The sequence below is a fragment of the Marmota monax genome, unplaced genomic scaffold, assembly GCF_021218885.2.
Source record: "Marmota monax isolate L192 unplaced genomic scaffold, Marmota_monax_Labrador192_F-V1.1 WCK01_AAM20220418_F8-fsc00040, whole genome shotgun sequence".
Classification (NCBI taxonomy): Eukaryota; Metazoa; Chordata; class Mammalia; order Rodentia; family Sciuridae; genus Marmota; species Marmota monax.
This window is the reverse complement of record NW_026692782.1, coordinates 8,525,337-8,542,266: the sequence shown is the minus strand read 5'-3', so window position 1 is coordinate 8,542,266 and position 16,930 is coordinate 8,525,337. Positions and strand designations below refer to the sequence as shown.

The following is a 16,930-nucleotide window of genomic DNA, read 5'->3' as shown; positions in this document are numbered from 1 at the left end:
TAGATCTCACTCTGGTTCTTTTGTCCTCAGGGCCCTCTCTGCCTTTTTCCCTGTTTGCAGTCGTCACTATTCTGTAGGCATAGTGGATGACACAACATTTTTCTTTTTCAATAAAACCAGATGCAGTGCACTGAAGCCCATATTGTCATATTACAGTCTCTGGAGAGCTCAAGGTGGGGAGGAAGGCATCCCACAATGCAGTGTTAATGCTGCTGATACTGCTGGAGAGTCCGAGGGTTGAGCTTTAGGATGTACTGATGTAATGTGGCTACAGCCAGCATGCGAGTAGAGGGGGTATAGGTGAATAGTGTTCCTGCAGTATGTGTGGGTGGGTGGGGTTCCCCACTTATTTCCCAAATACTTTGATTTTTTAAATTTTAGCATTTTAATATTGAATAAAATTGAGTAGGTGCTGCTCACATGGTCTATGTGAGTTGGAATCATGATAGTAACAAGCTCTAGGGTAAGAACAGTGGACTCTTACAGTCATGTTATTTGGTTAGAGTTCTGTCCCTGACACCTATGCCTTTGTGATACTGGGCAAAGTCATGAAGCTCCTTTCTGCACATGGAGGTGACATTACTTCCATAAGCACTTTGTTATGACACGTTTTTGACAGCTGTAAGGATTAATTGAGGTTTTCATATATGGAATGTGTGGCACATCCTCTGGCCCATAATCCACCCCTATAAGTGACCTTTGTCCCTTTCCCCCCACCCTACTTTATCTGATCTATATCCTAGTGAATATCTTACTTTCTGAGACTTAAAAACCAGACAACAGACACTATTATGTCATCCCCCTGAATATTTGGATCTGAAAATCTTTGTTCCCTTTATTCCTTCATTCCTTGTTGACTCTGTGCCAGGACATCTTTCTGGAGGGGTAGGTAGTAAGCCTTTTGCTTTCAGGAGGCGCCCAAGTGAATTCACACTCAGGAGTGCCAGGATACACTGGGAGAGCCCTGAAGTGCCAACGCTGAGCTTCAAACAGCTGGAAGATGTGGGTGGGTGAAAGCCGGCTCCGCAGAGGCAGTGCTCAAGTGAAGCTGGGGAGGACAGGAAGCACAGTGGCAGGGGCAGAGGGAATAATTCGTTCACTTGGATGTAAGGATGGCTGAAAGGGGATGTTTGGATGACTTCTAGGATTCAGGTGCCTGGTTGGGGCCGTTTTTGTAATAATAGGAATGTAATAGTACTTCTATTGGAAGTGGAGATAATATAAAGGTTATCTAGATAGGCTGGTATCCCGAAATTCTTAGAAGAGGAAACCGAGGAGCTAGGCTCAAAGAGGGGTAGAGACTTTTTTCAAGGCCAGTCACACTTGCCCTGCTGCAACAGTAGTGCGATGAATTAACTGCCAAAAAGCCCATAGAAATGGGACTTAAGGGCATGATGTATTCTCCTGGAGAACTTTACAAATGAAACACCAAGCCTTTTTTTTTTTTTTTGCCCCCTCATAGCTAGAGAAGGTCATTGCAAGCTGTCAGAATTGACAAGGGGAAGTGAAGTGGAAAAGAAAGGGATGGAGCTGAGGTCGGATTCTGAGGAGAGAGGCAGTAGGCTGCCAAAACTTAGCACTAGTAAAAACAGTGTGGGGGCGATCCAGGCTGCGTTAACACAGCAGGCGCTGTCAACGTGGAGCCAGTGTCAGTGTCCGGTTCTGCAGGCCATTTGCAGAACAGAGGACAGGGAGCGGTGCCATGCTGTATGGATGTGGAGCTGGTCCAGGGACACTCCGTGGACAGCAGAAGTTGAGGTAGCCCAGGACCTCCCAGAGGCTGGCCTGCCTCCTCTTCAGCCTTCAGCTGATGGCTCACCTCTTGCAGTCTTCTTCCTATGAGCTTCTTCATGAACAAGAAAGAAAGCAACCAAAAGTCTGTTATCCTAGATCTGATGTTAAATTATTGGTGATCTCTTGAAATTTCTTTTGGACATAATTTATTTTCTAAAGCTAACTAGTAACATTTTCATCTAGTTCTTTATATTTTTAAAAAAATATCTGGTTTAAAACGATAAAAACAAGTACTGTGCTTGATGTTAGCCAAAAGACCAAGTGAATTTCAAATGTGTTCTCATCATAATAAATCAGTGTTAATTAGCTTGATTTAATTATTCCACATTGTGATGTTACATAAATATGTACAATTTTAAATTGTCAATATGCAATAAAATTTAAAGGCTTGGTTTATTTTTTTTTGATTGCTAAAAAAAGGACAAGAGTCCTATAACCTTATTTTAATAGTGAAAAATACTGTTTGTGGACCTATTATTTCTAGATCATCAAAAACATAAAAAGAGGAATTAAAAAATAGATTTGAAAGTATATAATCCCCTTCTTCATTTTCAACCCTATAATAAAACACAGATGTTTTAGAATACTTTATGGTTCACTGTTTATTTACATTTGATCTTTTTTCAGGTTTGCCTGGCCCTTTGTTTCTTTAAATACCCTTGGTATTTCAGCAACGAGTCTATAACTAATAATTAAGCATAGGAACACCCACTTTTTTTCTTATATGTCCTACTCTTCTGCAGTCTTTATTTCTTATGAGCACATCATATGCCTTCTTGTTACCAATTATAGCTGAGATATTCCAGTCTGAGTTAATTCCTTAATTGCTTAGTCTTCTCTCTTTCTTAAAGATATTTGTCACTAAATTTTTATCCATTTGACTTTTTCCTAGTTTGCCTTCCAAAATGAATTCTGAATCATAAATGTTTATTAATTCAACCACTATTAGTCCAAGTTGTTCTGAACAAATGATACCTAAATGCCTAGGGTTTGTCTTAAAGGGGAGGAGGGAGATCTTTAGTTTTTTTGTCTTGAAAAAATTAAAACTGCAATTTTAGAAAAATTAGTATTTTTATAGTATTGATAAAATGATAGTATTTTTAAAGAATGTTTTGTTTTGAGAGAGAAAGGGTTGAGGGATTTTGTTTTTCAGTATAGTTTACTTTTCTTTACATCTTTTTAAGCAAACCCAAAAGTCCAAAAAATAGTATTTCTGGAAAATGGTCAGTCTATTGAAGGTATCACCAGCCCTCCAAACCTGTAAGATACTCCCATCTCTGGTAGAATCCTCATGGCAGTGGTTAGTGTGACTTAGCATTCATACCTGTTCACGTCATGGTTTAACCTGTGATGGAATTCACGTTCACCATATGAGTCATGCATTCAGAGTTAAATATTTATTTATTATGTATAGTTGGTTGTCTTTATAATGTAGTCACTATGCAGATTGGAAAGTATCATCGGGTAATGTGCCCCCAGAAAGAGACAGTATACAGTAAAAACATCATAGACTGGCCCTGTTCATCTTGACAACTCTGAGGTTATCTGATCATAGTAGAGTTGGAAGTCACCCTTAAGGTGATCTTGAATGAACCCCTCTCATTTTACAAGTGAGTAAAGGAGTTTCAGAGAGAGGTAAGTGTTTTGTTCAAGGCCCTAGTTAGCATAATAGGGAAAGATAATAGAGAGGAGTTAAGCCGCTTCTTTCCCACTACCATGGATTTCCCACCAGCAGGATGCATCTAATGTGAAATGGCATGAAAAACTAGTTACCAGAAAGTTGTGAAATCATTAACATTTAGTTCTGAGTTTGCTGGTCTTTCTCTGTTACCTCATTTTAGGCTTTCAGATTTCCTAATTCCCATTCGGTTACTCTTTTCTCAGTCTCACACTATGACTTTTAAAAATAAGCAAAGATGGCTTCCAGTCATTCCCACCTGTTAGAAGAAAAGGCATTTACACCAGTTTCTCATGGGTGCAAGTCAGAGGGAGCCTGTGCCCATAAGCTGTTTGACAAAGATCTGTACAAGGGAAGGACCTTGCTCAGACAATAGGAAATCTGTTTCAGGTAGGTCAGCACAAAAGCTGAAAGCAAACCTCATGATGCAAGATTCATTTTGTGTGTCTTTTCTACTAACCTTCAATGATATGGCTGTAAAATTAGGAAGTGAATAATAGGCTACAGAAAATCTGTACTCTGGGGGAAAAATTTTAAGCATATACTTTTCCCCTTAAATTTTTATCTACAAAACTGATCTGTATAGTCTTAAATTCAGTATAAAGCCTTGTACTTCATGAGTAATTTAGTAGTATATTGCAAATAGCAGACAGGGCTGGGGATGTGACTAGGTGGTAGCATGTTTGCCTAACATGTATGAGGCCCTGGGTTCCTTTCCCAGCACTGCAAGAAAAAATAAATGTGTGTGTGTGGCGGGGGGGGGGGGGGGCAGACATTAGGGGTTATGGATCAGTACCAGAGTGTAGAGTGAGAGGTACTAGTTTGATGTCCAATGCGGGGCAGGGGGGTGGGGGAGCAAAGCAAAATACTTAGGTTCAAATTATAGTGCCACCATTTTCTAATGGCAGACCCTAACTTCATCATTTGTGAACTAATATATGGTTTTCATTTTAGAACTACATGGGAGAAGAAAAAAGCCAAGATAAAATTGTGCCTAGCCTCCACCACCAAAAAAAATGATTATAATCCATCTGGGATTTTTAATTTTTTTTTTTTGGTACCGGGACTGAAATCAAGGGTGTTTAACCACTGAGTCACACCCAGCCCCCTTTATTTTTTACTTAGGGGCGGGGTCTTGTTAAATTACCTTAGGGCCTTGTTTAGTTGCTGAGGCTGGCTTTAAACTCATGCTCTACTGTTCCCAGCTTGGGATGGTATTTTCAAAAGCTCCCCAGGTGATTCTAGTGGGAAAGTAATACCCAACAGCAGAATATGTTGCAGAACTTTGCAAGCTTCAGTACTTAACTGAGATTTTTGTGTCACCTAGTCCAGCCTTGGGTTTAGCATAATCATCTTTGCATTTGAAAAGCACTGTCTTTTTTCTGTTAACCTCACTGGTGATAAAAACACTCATTACCCTGGGAATAGTTGAGTCTTCAATTTATTCTTATAGCCAAATTTGCTTTTGGAGAAACATAAGTGTAATTCTCATTTATTTGATGACCTTTTCATACTTGAAGATTACTTGTATGATTCAGCAAAGTTATCTCTTCCAAAGCCAAAACATAACCTAAGTTTTTCATCTCCTGCTCTTTGGGAAAGTTTTTCCATATCAACACCCTGTTCGGTTCTGGGGATAATCTCCTGTTGTCTGTGAAGTCCTTATCTAGCGATGAGTACAGACCTGTGGGTGGTCAGAGGAGGGAATGAGGAGGTGTATCTTGATTGATCACCTCTCAAACCTTAGCTGAGGTATGGTTAATAAAAGACCTGAGTTTTGGTGAAGTGTTTATGCTCCATAGCTGCATCTGCTTGGAAACACAGGGAATGCCATTCCCACCACTTTGGAATTCTTGCTACATGCCAGGTTGATTCTAGTGTCCAGATATATTAACACATGTTTTTTGATAAAATGGAATAAAAGAAGGACTAGAGCAAGTATCTTACCTCTGATTTCATGATGAGTGGCAGACATCTAACCTTCATTGATGATCTCAGGCATACTACTCCAGAGCCTGCTGCCCATTAGCCTTTCAGTAGAGATTTTTTTTCACCTGCAAATTGTTGATTTCTAAATATCTTGGCCAGTTCCAAATTCTTACTCTGTGGAAATTAATAATATATTTATACCAATAAATTTAACAGTATACCCAAACAAAACCTTACATTTTTTAGATCAGTTTCTAAAGTAATGAGACCACAAGTACATTTATTTTAATTCATAGATACCTTTGCCTGAATTTGCACATGAAATTAATCTTTTTTATTTTATAATAATAAAGACGTTTGGATTTTTATTTTAAATAATAAAATATTTTATAATAATAAAGACATTTGGATTCTATTCATTCATCATCTGAAAGTCTAGGGAGAATATATGGCTAAGTCCCATAGACTTTCATAGAGTTCTAGAATGCTAGAGTTTCCAATTACCCTATGACTCATGAGGTCCAATAGAAGTTGGGGACCACAGAAGATTATATAAAGTTTATGCTTATAATATGCTCAAATTTTTATAATTGCGTGATTTTTTTAAGCAACTTCAGAAGCTACTTTCCATAAAAACGGTTTGTATGCTAATTGTAAATTACCTTTATTCATTCTTTATGGTAGATTTTTATTCTTAACAATCTTTGTTAAATTTGCCAAAAACATTTTCTAAAACATAATTGTATTATTCAGACGAGTGTTTTTTCAGTTGACTCAGACATGTTCAGACTATATATCACCAAAAAGCCGTTTTAAAAACCCTCGCTGATGCCCAGTAATCCTTTATGTCCTCACAGTTTAACCAGCCTGAGAGATTTGTATTGATTCTAGCTCTCTGAATATTATTTCTTAGCCCCTGTGTGATTCATTCTAAAAGCCCAAGCCTTTGTGTCATGCTCAGATTCTGGAGGTTGCAAGTACAAACCACATTTCAGGGGAAAAGAAACATTTCAGAGAAAAATGGTGATTGTAGAACTTACCCTCCAACTGATTATTTTAGCTTCAGATATGTTTGTGGGATTGATAAAATAAAGTGTAAAGGCTGTGAATAAGACATTTCTGTTCACTGTGAATCTGCTTGTGCTCATTTGCAGTCCATTCGCCAGCTCAGTGTATTATTCTGAACCAGTCCTGTGAGCACCATGGCCATCATTCCTGACTGAGTGCCAAGGCTTGAGTACTCCTGTGCATTTGTGCCAGGATCACCCCCTAAATTACAGGTTTTAGGAGTATGAAGAAGGGCACAGTCTTTAATATGAAGATCTGATTTTCTCTCTAATAACACAGTTTCCCTTTAACAGTAGAATTTTAAGTCTTCATTGCAGATTGAGGACTATTGCTTTTTATAAAAGTACAAAAAGCTCTTGTTAATGATGTGGCTGTTCTACGAAATCTTTTGATTTCAACTTTAGAAAGAATGCTTTAACACCTTGTAAAACATCAGAGTTAAGAAATTGTGAGCTTCCTTTTTGTTGATGTTCATATTTATAGCCATGGATTCCTAGACTCATTAGAGGGGGCTTTGAACATATTCTAACCTGACACTACTTGGCACTGTTTCTTTTCTGTCTCCCCTTGACTATAAGGTCCATAAGGTGAGGGGCTTGATGTCCTATGTTTACTGTTAGTGCCGAAGTAGGTGCTCAATTAGGTTTTCTGAGCAAATAAATCAAATTAAGAACGTAGGACTTAGGAAGAAAAAAGAGGTATCCAAGATTATTTAGCCAGTAAGTAGCAAAATCTGACCTAGAAATGTTATGTTCTGACTGCACATTATGTACATTTTCCATGATGGAAAAAAACATGGAATTTTTCTTGGGGGGCCCAATGTATATAAAAAAATCAATCTCTCATACAGTTTATTCTCTTTTTTTTCAGACATGTACTTTTTAAATGAACCTTTAAAGTACAACCCATTGAAAAAATCTTATTCATCTCTAGTGGATGAAAAATACTAGAATTTGAAAGATTAATTTACTAAGGGTTATAAAGAGAGCCGAGATTTAAGTCTTTTCTGCTCTGAAGTTTGGTGATCTTTCTTGTTTTTCTTTTTACGTGGAACCAATGTTTTTCAATATAAGGTATTATCCAGCCGCTTAAGGAACACTAAATGAAATGAAATTATGTTTTTAGGCCTCATAGCTTGCAGACCTCCACACCTGTAGATATGTTAAGTGCTAACTTAACTGTAGGGATCTATATTTAAAAGGCAGCCAAAAAAAAAAAAAAAAAAAAGCACAGTTTCCCAGTTCCCTTTATCTTTGGGTTTGGTCTCCTGTGTGGTCTGATATGAAGGGATTTTCTGCTCTTTCATTTTCTCTTTTTTTTTCCCCCATAATTGGACCTTCTTCGTTTTGTCCTAAATGATTTGCAGGCTTCGAAACTTTTCCTACTAAATTACAGGTACTGCTGGGATGAAATGATCTTAAAACTTAGATAGGATTACCATCTATAACTGGGAGAAAAATGCTACTTTTTTTTTTTTTGGTTTCTGTCAAGGAGAGAGTGGAGGAATGCAGACAGGAAATGAGTGGAAGCTGCGATGACATGACACATTCGCCCACATTCTGTACAAGTGATAAGCCTCTTTTTATCCGTTAAGATTTTTGCCCAGACTCAGCTGGGCTACTTCTTTGGGGGACTAGGTGATCTCATCAGATCTCCACTATGCAGGGTGAGTTCATCTGCCAGTCATTTTCTTGTCAAAGGTCAAGCTCATCAAATCAGTCTTCTCTGTCCTCAAAGCATAGAAGTGTCAGGAGGAGGAGGCTCGCATTCTTCAGCCCTACACTTGGCTCAGGAAAGAGGAACTTGCCTGTGCACAGGATTAACTGTTACTGCCTTCATCTATCAGTTTTATTTTCGACCATATTTATTTCCTCTGGAAAGATACGTTAGCACATGGACCTTTTAAGTATGACCCTAAAAAGTAGAACTTCCAGTTCTTTAAAAAGAACTTTCTCCCTCCTCTCACAATTTATATATTCTTTACTTGGTATCACCTCTTTGTATCTTTTTGTATAAAATGTATAGGTGTTGTAATCAAGGTTACAGCAATATTCTATACATCAGTTTTCATTCTGTTTTTCTTTTTGATCATTTAGTGAAGAGTCAAGAACAAGACATGGGTATATTGGCAATAAAGGCACTTGAATCCTGGTCAATTTTTTTTTTTAATTTCCTATTTTATTTTGGTTTCTAGTAGTGTGGTTTGTGATAAGATTATTTGCAAAGACAGCCAATTGCAGTTCTTTCTATCCCTATATGCATGTGCTGTTCCACGACTGCTTTTTTTAAATTTTTTTTTCTCCCCCTGAAATTTGAGCTGACTTTCATGACAGAAGTGACATTGTGCTACTTGTAGGCCTTCAGAGGACTAGCATTTTGAGTCACCAAGTAAGGAAGGAAGTCCAAGCTGTCCTGCTGGAGAAAGAAGCCTTTTGTACCAAGGTGCCCAAGCTTGCAGCCCACACCACAACTGGCATGGGACTGGAATATGTTGGATTCTCCAGCCCCAGGAGAGCCCAGCTAACATGTGGAACTGCATCAAGCAGCCCTCACCGAATTTTGCCCCTTGCACATGATAGAGCAAATAAAATGGTGATTTTTTTTTTTTTTTAAGTTACCGACTTTTGGTTAGCTAATTGTAGAGCAGTAGATTACTGAGGCAGGATTTGTGTCTTCCAAAATTTCCTCCTTTTCCCATATCTCTACATGGTTTATCCACATAATTCTATGATCCTGGATTGCTTAGGGACCTACCAACTGATAAGTAGTTTGTTATGTGAATTTGTTAAGCATTTGTCAGCAGCTGCTTTGCAGATGTTGGTAGCATTCTTTACTTTTGTCCTCATTTGGAGCAGATCAGTCTGCCCAGATGACCTTGAGAGGACAGTTCTCTGAGGTTCTCAGTTTCTTATACTTGTACATAGAAGCCAGAAAATTACTCCTCCTCTTTTCCAAATAAAAAACTTATTTACTCTAAAGAATTTTTCCTGCCACCAGATTAGACCACACTCGCCTTTCAGCCTCCTTGAATAGCTTGTAGTTCCTACTTACTGACAAAGAGCAACACACAAGCATCTGGGTTAGAAAAATTTTAAAAAGCAAAGTCCAAGACAATCCAAGGAGAGTTTTGCAATGTAAATCCTCTGTTAAAATTATAAGTGTTCCCTGGAAAACTTAGAAGGTGGTTATTTAGTTTTATTTAAAACTTTCTGGAAGGATCTGGAACCATTTTTAAATATACAACTTTTAATTTCCTGAGTAGAATGAATGCTTGTTTTGAAGTCTCTTGTATCAGCTTCTATAAGCAATTTCCTTTGAAAGCTCAGGGTAGTATTTTTCTCATTTTATTGTCAGTTTTTTTACTTAAATTAAAGATTTATTGTTTTCTCTGTTGTCTTTCTGCCTAGCAATTCCTTTCCTCAAACTGTCCTAAACAGTTGATTAAAAAAGACTTACCAAGATCATGTTTGATCTTGGGCAGTAAATTCTAAGGATCAATTGTTGTGATGAAAGAGAGTCTGTGGGCTCTAAAGTGCCTTTCTTAATTGACAAGTTCTTACCAAACTCACCATGATGGTTTGTTAGCCGTTTCCCATCTTCCAGTCATTATTTACTACTATAGATAAAAAGAGTTCAGAAGTTAGAATAAATGTTTCACTGTATGATGAACAAGGTTTTTTTTTTTTTTTTTTTTGGCGGGTTGGGGGAAAATGGTATGTTGTGGGGTAAATTTTCTAGAGAGAAAGGAATGATTTTTTAGGAAGACACTCTTTTTAGTTTCATTTTAAAATATTATTTCAATTTTACTTGGGTACAAATGAGTTTCTTTTGGGTTGCCGTCCTGCCACCCCTGAAACATTATTTTATGTATTTGTTCAAGTGTTTTTTTAACATATTTCTAGCGTGTCTGTCTCTTTAAATTGCGTTTTATTTTTCTGAAAAATGGTGGCTCCATATTCCAACCTCTGAAGCGATGGTTCCCATGGATCATTGGGAGACATATTGGTTATTAGAACTGAGGCAGAAACCTGCAGCTGGTATTCTTATGGTAGAGGCCAAAAATGTTGGTGAAACATTCAACAGTATATAGGATCTGGCAGAGAGAAGATCAGTAAGTGCTTTTTGAGTGAATATATGAAAAGTCAGTAAATGTAGCAATTTAGTTATATCCTCTTCTCTTTCCTCAAAGATATTAAGAGTCTACTTTGTTAAAGATCAGATTACTAGTCCAAATACAATGCATAGTTGGCTTAATTAATATTCATGTGGAAAAGGCTTTTGGCATTTCCTCCACAATAAAGAGATCAAAGCTACATAATGTTTTCAGTTGTGTGTGTGTGTGTGTGTGTGTGTGTGTGTGTGTGTGTTGGGGAGTACTTGCCCCTTGTCAGTTGGAGAAACATTTGACATGAACAGATAAGAACTGATGGCAGGGTTGGGGATTATGTCATGGACCTTCATCCCTAAAATATTAGGTTCTCATTTCATTATTGTGTGGTTGTCAGATGAACACAGGTTTTTAGGACTGTTCCAAAGGTTCATGTTAAGAGCATCTTAAAAGAAGTGGAACATGGGGGAAAACACACATACTACTTGTAATTAGGGGGGAAAAGCAATATATCAGCTAATGCATTTATTTTGAAAGTCAAACTAATCTGCCATACAATTCCCCTGTTTTATAAATGGGCGAGTGTTTTTTGTTATGACACTTCTCTTTTTTAACCAAAAAATTTAGGTCTCACTTTTTTAACAAAAGGAAATCAGTGCATGTGATAACAGTTTTCACTGACTGGAAACATTGTTCAGAGCATTGTAGGAGCGTTACTAAGAAAAACTAAGTTAAGTTCCCCAGCAGGAAGGTGTAGCAGGGGGATTTATTTTCCCCTCCTGTGTAGTAGTGGCTACAGATGGGGATGTGAAACATTTCCCCTTCATAATGGCACTTACAGTTTTTCACAGTGACCCCATTTCATTGATGGCCCAGTTTAGAGTACAAGCAGTTTAGAGAAAGAAATTGTTCATAGGTAATGTGTGAGTTAGAGATTGGGTAGCTTTTCCTAATACACAATTACTAAAAGTTGTTCATGTAAAATCTACCCCTTACTTGAAAAACGGCTTCCTTTTTTGTCTTGGGAACTTTGTTTATTCCTTTCATCTTTGGTGGGCACTTATTTGATGTGATATCATGTTCTTGGGTGTGCCGCATGAGTCTGGACATGGCCCTCTTCATCTTGAAATGATTTGGGGCAAGACAGCCTTACATGAGGTACTACCTTTGGCTAAAACTCAGTATTGAAAATGGACTAATGCTGGGAACTGCTATGGTTTAAAGGAGCCAGTTAATTTGATTCAAAACAAAAACCAAAATCAGAGCCAGTTTGAGCTGTTTCCTCAGTCCATTGCTTAAGCTTTTATAGAATGCATGATAATTATAAGAATTTATAAGTTTGTAGATTTTGGAGGAAGTCCAGTTCAGAAGTCTCTGCTGACTAGCAGAGGAAGCTCAGAGGCTCAAAAAGGGAAAAAAAGGCAAAAGATTGAAAAGAAAAGAAAAACCCAAACAAAAACTTAGATAAATAAATGAGATTCATATAGTTGAAATCACCTGCTTTTAAAATTGTTTGCCAGTCTGTTCAATTTTGAAGTTGCTCTTTTTTTGTTTGGATGGGAAAGGGGCAGGAAAAATCAGTTTTCACCAACAGTTATTGGAACAGACATTTGGGATAGAGAAAAATAAGATTCAGTCTTTGTTTACACACAAAGAATTTATTCTCTAGACTGAAATGGATGTGTTCCTTTGCCCTTTCCCAGCTTCCGTTTTATGTTCACTGTGAGTTGCTCATGCTTCTTTTTTTAAAAAAAATCATTTGTAATCGACATATAAATATGGTGCATATTTATTGCATACAGCATGCTTTATTCACATGTATATGTTGCGAATTGGCTAACTCAAGCTAATTAACATAGGCATTACTTCTTATGTTATCAGTTGGAGCTGCTGCTCGGGGTGATCTTTGGCCCTTCGGGGTATGGTCCTCACCAACCCTTGCAGCTTCAGCTCTTTCCTGTGCTCTTTGTGCTCCAGACTTGGAGAACTTCTTTGCCTATTTTCCTACTCTCTTGCCTCTGCCTTGCACACTCATCCCTGCTATCTGGCTGACTTAGACTCACCCTTCAAATCTTCCCCTAGATGTCCCATCCCCTGGGAAGCCTTCCCTGTTGTTGAAATTCAGATTAAGGGCCCTTTCTACATGCACCAGTGGCATCTGGCTTTTACCAAACCATTCAATGACTATTAGACCGTGAGTTTGGACAAGGCTAAGACCACGTCTGTCTGTTTTGCCTTGGTGTGTCACCAGTGCCTAACACAGAGGCTTCTCAATTATGCATTGTATTCTGGGAATGAGTATTTAAATGCTAAATCATTGGTGTAGAAGCACCCTAGAAAACCAAAGAAGGCAGACCCCAATGAAGAAGTGATTAATGAATACGGGGACTTGACTTAAACATTTAATCTTTAATTTTCCTCCTTCATGGAGGAAGTTTGACACGTTCACTCTCTTGCTTCCCTTCCATTTATTTCTTTTTCTTGAAGTGATTCATTTATTCATCCAGAAAGTGAATGCATGAATTTTGAGGCCCTAAGTGGTTTCAGATATTATGCTAGGTACCAAAGATTTAACAGTGAAAAACTCCTATCTTCATGGAATCTGCTTTCTAATAGACTAAATGGATAGAGATGGACTAAAAAAAGTCAGGATATAAGATCAGTGGACTTGGAAGGGCAGTGAGGAGGCCAGCTTTATGGTGGGATTTCTCACAAAGTCAACATTAAAGAGAAAAACTTCAGAGAGTAGGTGGGTAATGGGGAAGTATATATAGCTTATGAGAAAAGGAGACTTTTAGTCTGTAATTGGTCTGTAGAAACAAAGTAAAAAGGCTAGTTGTCAGGATTGCCAAACCAGCGATAATGATAGCCAACTTGGAATAGGGTCTTGGTAAAGAGGTAAAGATGAGTAGAAGAGAATTTTTTTGTGGGGTATGTTTGTGTTTGGATTTCTTATTATTTTTTAAATTTGGCATTGTATCTTCTAAAGAAAATTTCCTACATGATGGACTGTCTGAATGGAGGAAATGGATTTGAGGGATGAATTAAGACTCTAGGTTCAGAGTCCAGAAGAGAGGTGGGGGCCTGTGAAAGACAAGGACAGTGGTTTTGATTTGGTTGAAATAAAGATGTTTTGCCTACATTGAGTCTGAGATTTTATCAGACTTGGGTTCATTCAGTGGATGGTTTTTAAGTGTGTTCCATGGTGATAAATGTCCCTGCTATTACCATGTTTCTGTCCCGGTGGACACCAGGTGAGAGGAGAGTTGTGGATTAGTGTTCGGCAGTCTTCTGAGTTGAAGTCATGGGACTGGATGGAGCTTTGGGCTCCTAGGTAGCAGACCAATGTGTAGCTCATTTAATTTTTTTATGTTGATGTTTTGATATAATAAGAACAGTAATCGGGTATATGGCAATTGCTATCAAAATAAATAGAGACTCAGGGAATTATAGTGGATCTTTTGATCTGTTATATTTCTTTTTCTGTATGTGGAAGAAGAAAATATATTCCTTGGTCTTTAAATTCTTTTTATTAAGGTTCAGTAACTTAATGTCTCTGAGTGCTTATTACTTGGCAATATCTCATAGCTCATCGATGGCAGTGTAGGCTGTTCTCCAGCAAATGCATGAAAGAAATAGAGGCCAGTGATTCATGTGATGTTTTAAACAGATTTGGCACAGAAGGGCCTTTCTGGGTTTAGAGAAGTGGTGGACAAGTAGGGGCAGAAATGTAGCCATCGCTGCTCCTGTTGGCTTTGTCTTCTCTCAGGAATGGCCATGAACTGTGGGGTTAGTGTCTTGGCTCGGAGATAAGCTTGGGTTGGCATTGATTCCTCTGTTGCTACCTCAAGCTGTTTTTTCATCCCCAAGAACAGCACTCTCAGTGGGTGTGGAGGTGGGTGGGACATGAAGCAATGGTTTTACATCTCACTGCCTGGCTACAGCTTGGCATTTCTTTCTCTTTTCTTTGCGTCATTGCTATGGGTGCCACTAATTTTGCTTCCCCCCCTCCACCCTTTTATAACTTGTTTTGTGGGGAGTCGCTCAGTGTCTCAGCATTGCATTTTCTTTGGAGTTGTAACAGTGTTCTCAGGCAATAACCTTGGAGATGTCATGCAGTCCATCTTCCAGGGTTAATGCTAGAGGGATTCCTTTTTCTATCTTCTGCTTCTTTTCCCTGTCTTTTACTTTGGAACATATACTAAATGATTATATGCTAGATACCTCAGTCTTTCAAGGAGTGGAAAATAGAACATAAGAGGCAAATAGAAAAGAATGCCAGCCTCATTACCCACCCCCACCAGTAATTCCAGAAATCACAAGTTATCCTAGTTGACCAGAGGAAAAAGGACAAAATGTAATTGAAAGACCTGGTTTGCATCTTTCTTCTGACCCCAGACAAGGAAATCTATAATATTACTTTCTCCAGGCTCTGATTCTACCTATATCATCTCTTTTAGTCTCTCACAGCTGACTGCAAAAGAAAAGTTATTATTTTCTGAATTTCCTACAGAAAGAGTTTTTGGGAATTGTGTGAAGTTAGATCTTAAAGGATAGATAGGATTGGGTTGGGCTGTGGTAGACTCTTACTCTGTGCATGGGTTACAAAGGAAATACCGTGATTGGAAGCCAATAAATAGAATGCATTTGCTGCACTGAAAGTTTAACAAAGGTTATTTGCAGAGGAGAACTAGAAAATTAGATTTGTTCAATAATATCCATCATGGGAAAATTCAGTTCCCTTTATCTTTCCATATCTTATGTCTCTTACAGTTTATTTTACATAGATTTTCTTTCTTTTCCCCGAGTTTATAACTTTACAAAGCCCACCTGCCCATTCTACATCTTCCAGTAGTCATGTCTAGTTTTAGGATTTTACTCCCCACTCACACACATGGGTTCCTGCTACATATTAGTTAAATTTTTTCCTTAATCCTTATTTTATCTCCTTATTCCTTATTTTATCTCCTTATTCCTTATTTTATTCATTCATTCTCTTCTAGAATAATTTGTTAAGCAATATTCACCTACCTCACATTAACCATTTAATTACACGCTCATGAAATCCCACCCTGCCAATGGAAAGAATTATGAAGAAATTTCTAGGTGTAATATTACTCCTGTTCTGGCTTCCCAGTATGGCTCTTGCCTCATTTTTCCTCTGTTGATAATCCTCTGTAGCAAGGTTGGTGATGGGCATGTCTCCTGTACTTGTTCAGTTGCCCAGACAGACCTCTGCTCCACATGATTCTTAAACCCTCACCTGTTTCTACAGAACTCAAACTCTGGATTCATATTTTTTTTCAGTGTTTCCATTTATTTTATGTCTATTATCATTAATGCTCAGAAGAGTGTCTTGGGAGCATGTCATTGCTGTGGCCACAGGATGCTTCCATTGGTATTCTGATGTGTGTAGAAACAGAAATTCCCGTCACATGCATTTCTGCTTCAGGGAACATTAGAGGAGATTTCAAATCAATAAGTGGTTCTTAGTGACAGTGTGTGGGAGAATCAGCTCTTTGTAAAAAATCAAGTTAGAAGGAAAAAAAATGTCGTTAAAATAATTTTATGTGCTTGGCTTTCATTGATTATTTATAAAGGCCTACTGTCCTTTGCCATTTTTATGCTTACGAAATTCATTTTTCCATAAACAGTGCAGTGTCCCCAAGAACTCTTGAGCTGGTATGTGCAGCTCTGAGAGAGGTGGTAATGAAGATGCAGAAAGGGAACTCTGTCGTCGTCTGTATTTCTTTGAGCATGTTGCTAGATGCTGAGCATTTCATCAATCTTCAGTACAGAAATGCCTATGGAACTAACTTGGATTACATTAAAATAGCTACTGAGGATCTTTTTAATGCTTTCTGTAAAATAAGAAAGTGCACTGGATAATGAATTCCAAAAAATGAAAGAAAAATTGCATCCATATATACACAAAGGGATTTGATGAATTTGCATGACAGCTCATGCCTAAGTGTTAAGTATGGTACTTGGCTTTCTGTGAAGATGAATATCAACAACAGTAATATTGATGATTATATTGGTCTTTTCAAAGGAGCTGGGGAACCTGTGTAATTTTCAGCCATATATCTTCCACTTGCTTCCAGGTTTATACACAGCCAAAGGAAGAAATACTGTGGGCCATTCCTGAGAGGCAGGAGTTCCCTGTGTTAATTCAGGGGAGCATTATTTTTCTTCAAGCACCTGTCAATTTATTTGCATATTAATATGATGGCAAACATTTTAAAAGTAGTGAGTTATGGTGTATGCTCTGAATCTTGCTATTCCAGTGGGGAAACACAACCAGTACCATGTATGGAACAATTAGCAAAAGACACCAACACTTTGTAATTGAT

At 38.0% G+C, this 16,930-nt stretch overlaps 1 protein-coding gene across 13 annotated transcripts in view; it reads left to right on the top strand.

Moving 5' to 3' along the window:
* The window catches only part of Psd3 (pleckstrin and Sec7 domain containing 3), a 564,781-nt gene that overhangs the window by 373,077 nt on the left and 174,774 nt on the right, over nt 1–16,930 (top strand). The window contains exon 16 of one of the 13 annotated variants that reach the window (XM_058580398.1): nt 3,679–4,217. The exons of the other annotated variants lie outside the window; for them this stretch is intronic. Coding sequence (XP_058436381.1) covers nt 3,679–3,738 — 60 coding nt within the window. The 3' untranslated portion in view covers nt 3,739–4,217. Of the gene's footprint in view, nt 1–3,678; nt 4,218–16,930 lie in introns of those variants that run through there. 13 annotated transcript variants of the gene reach the window in all.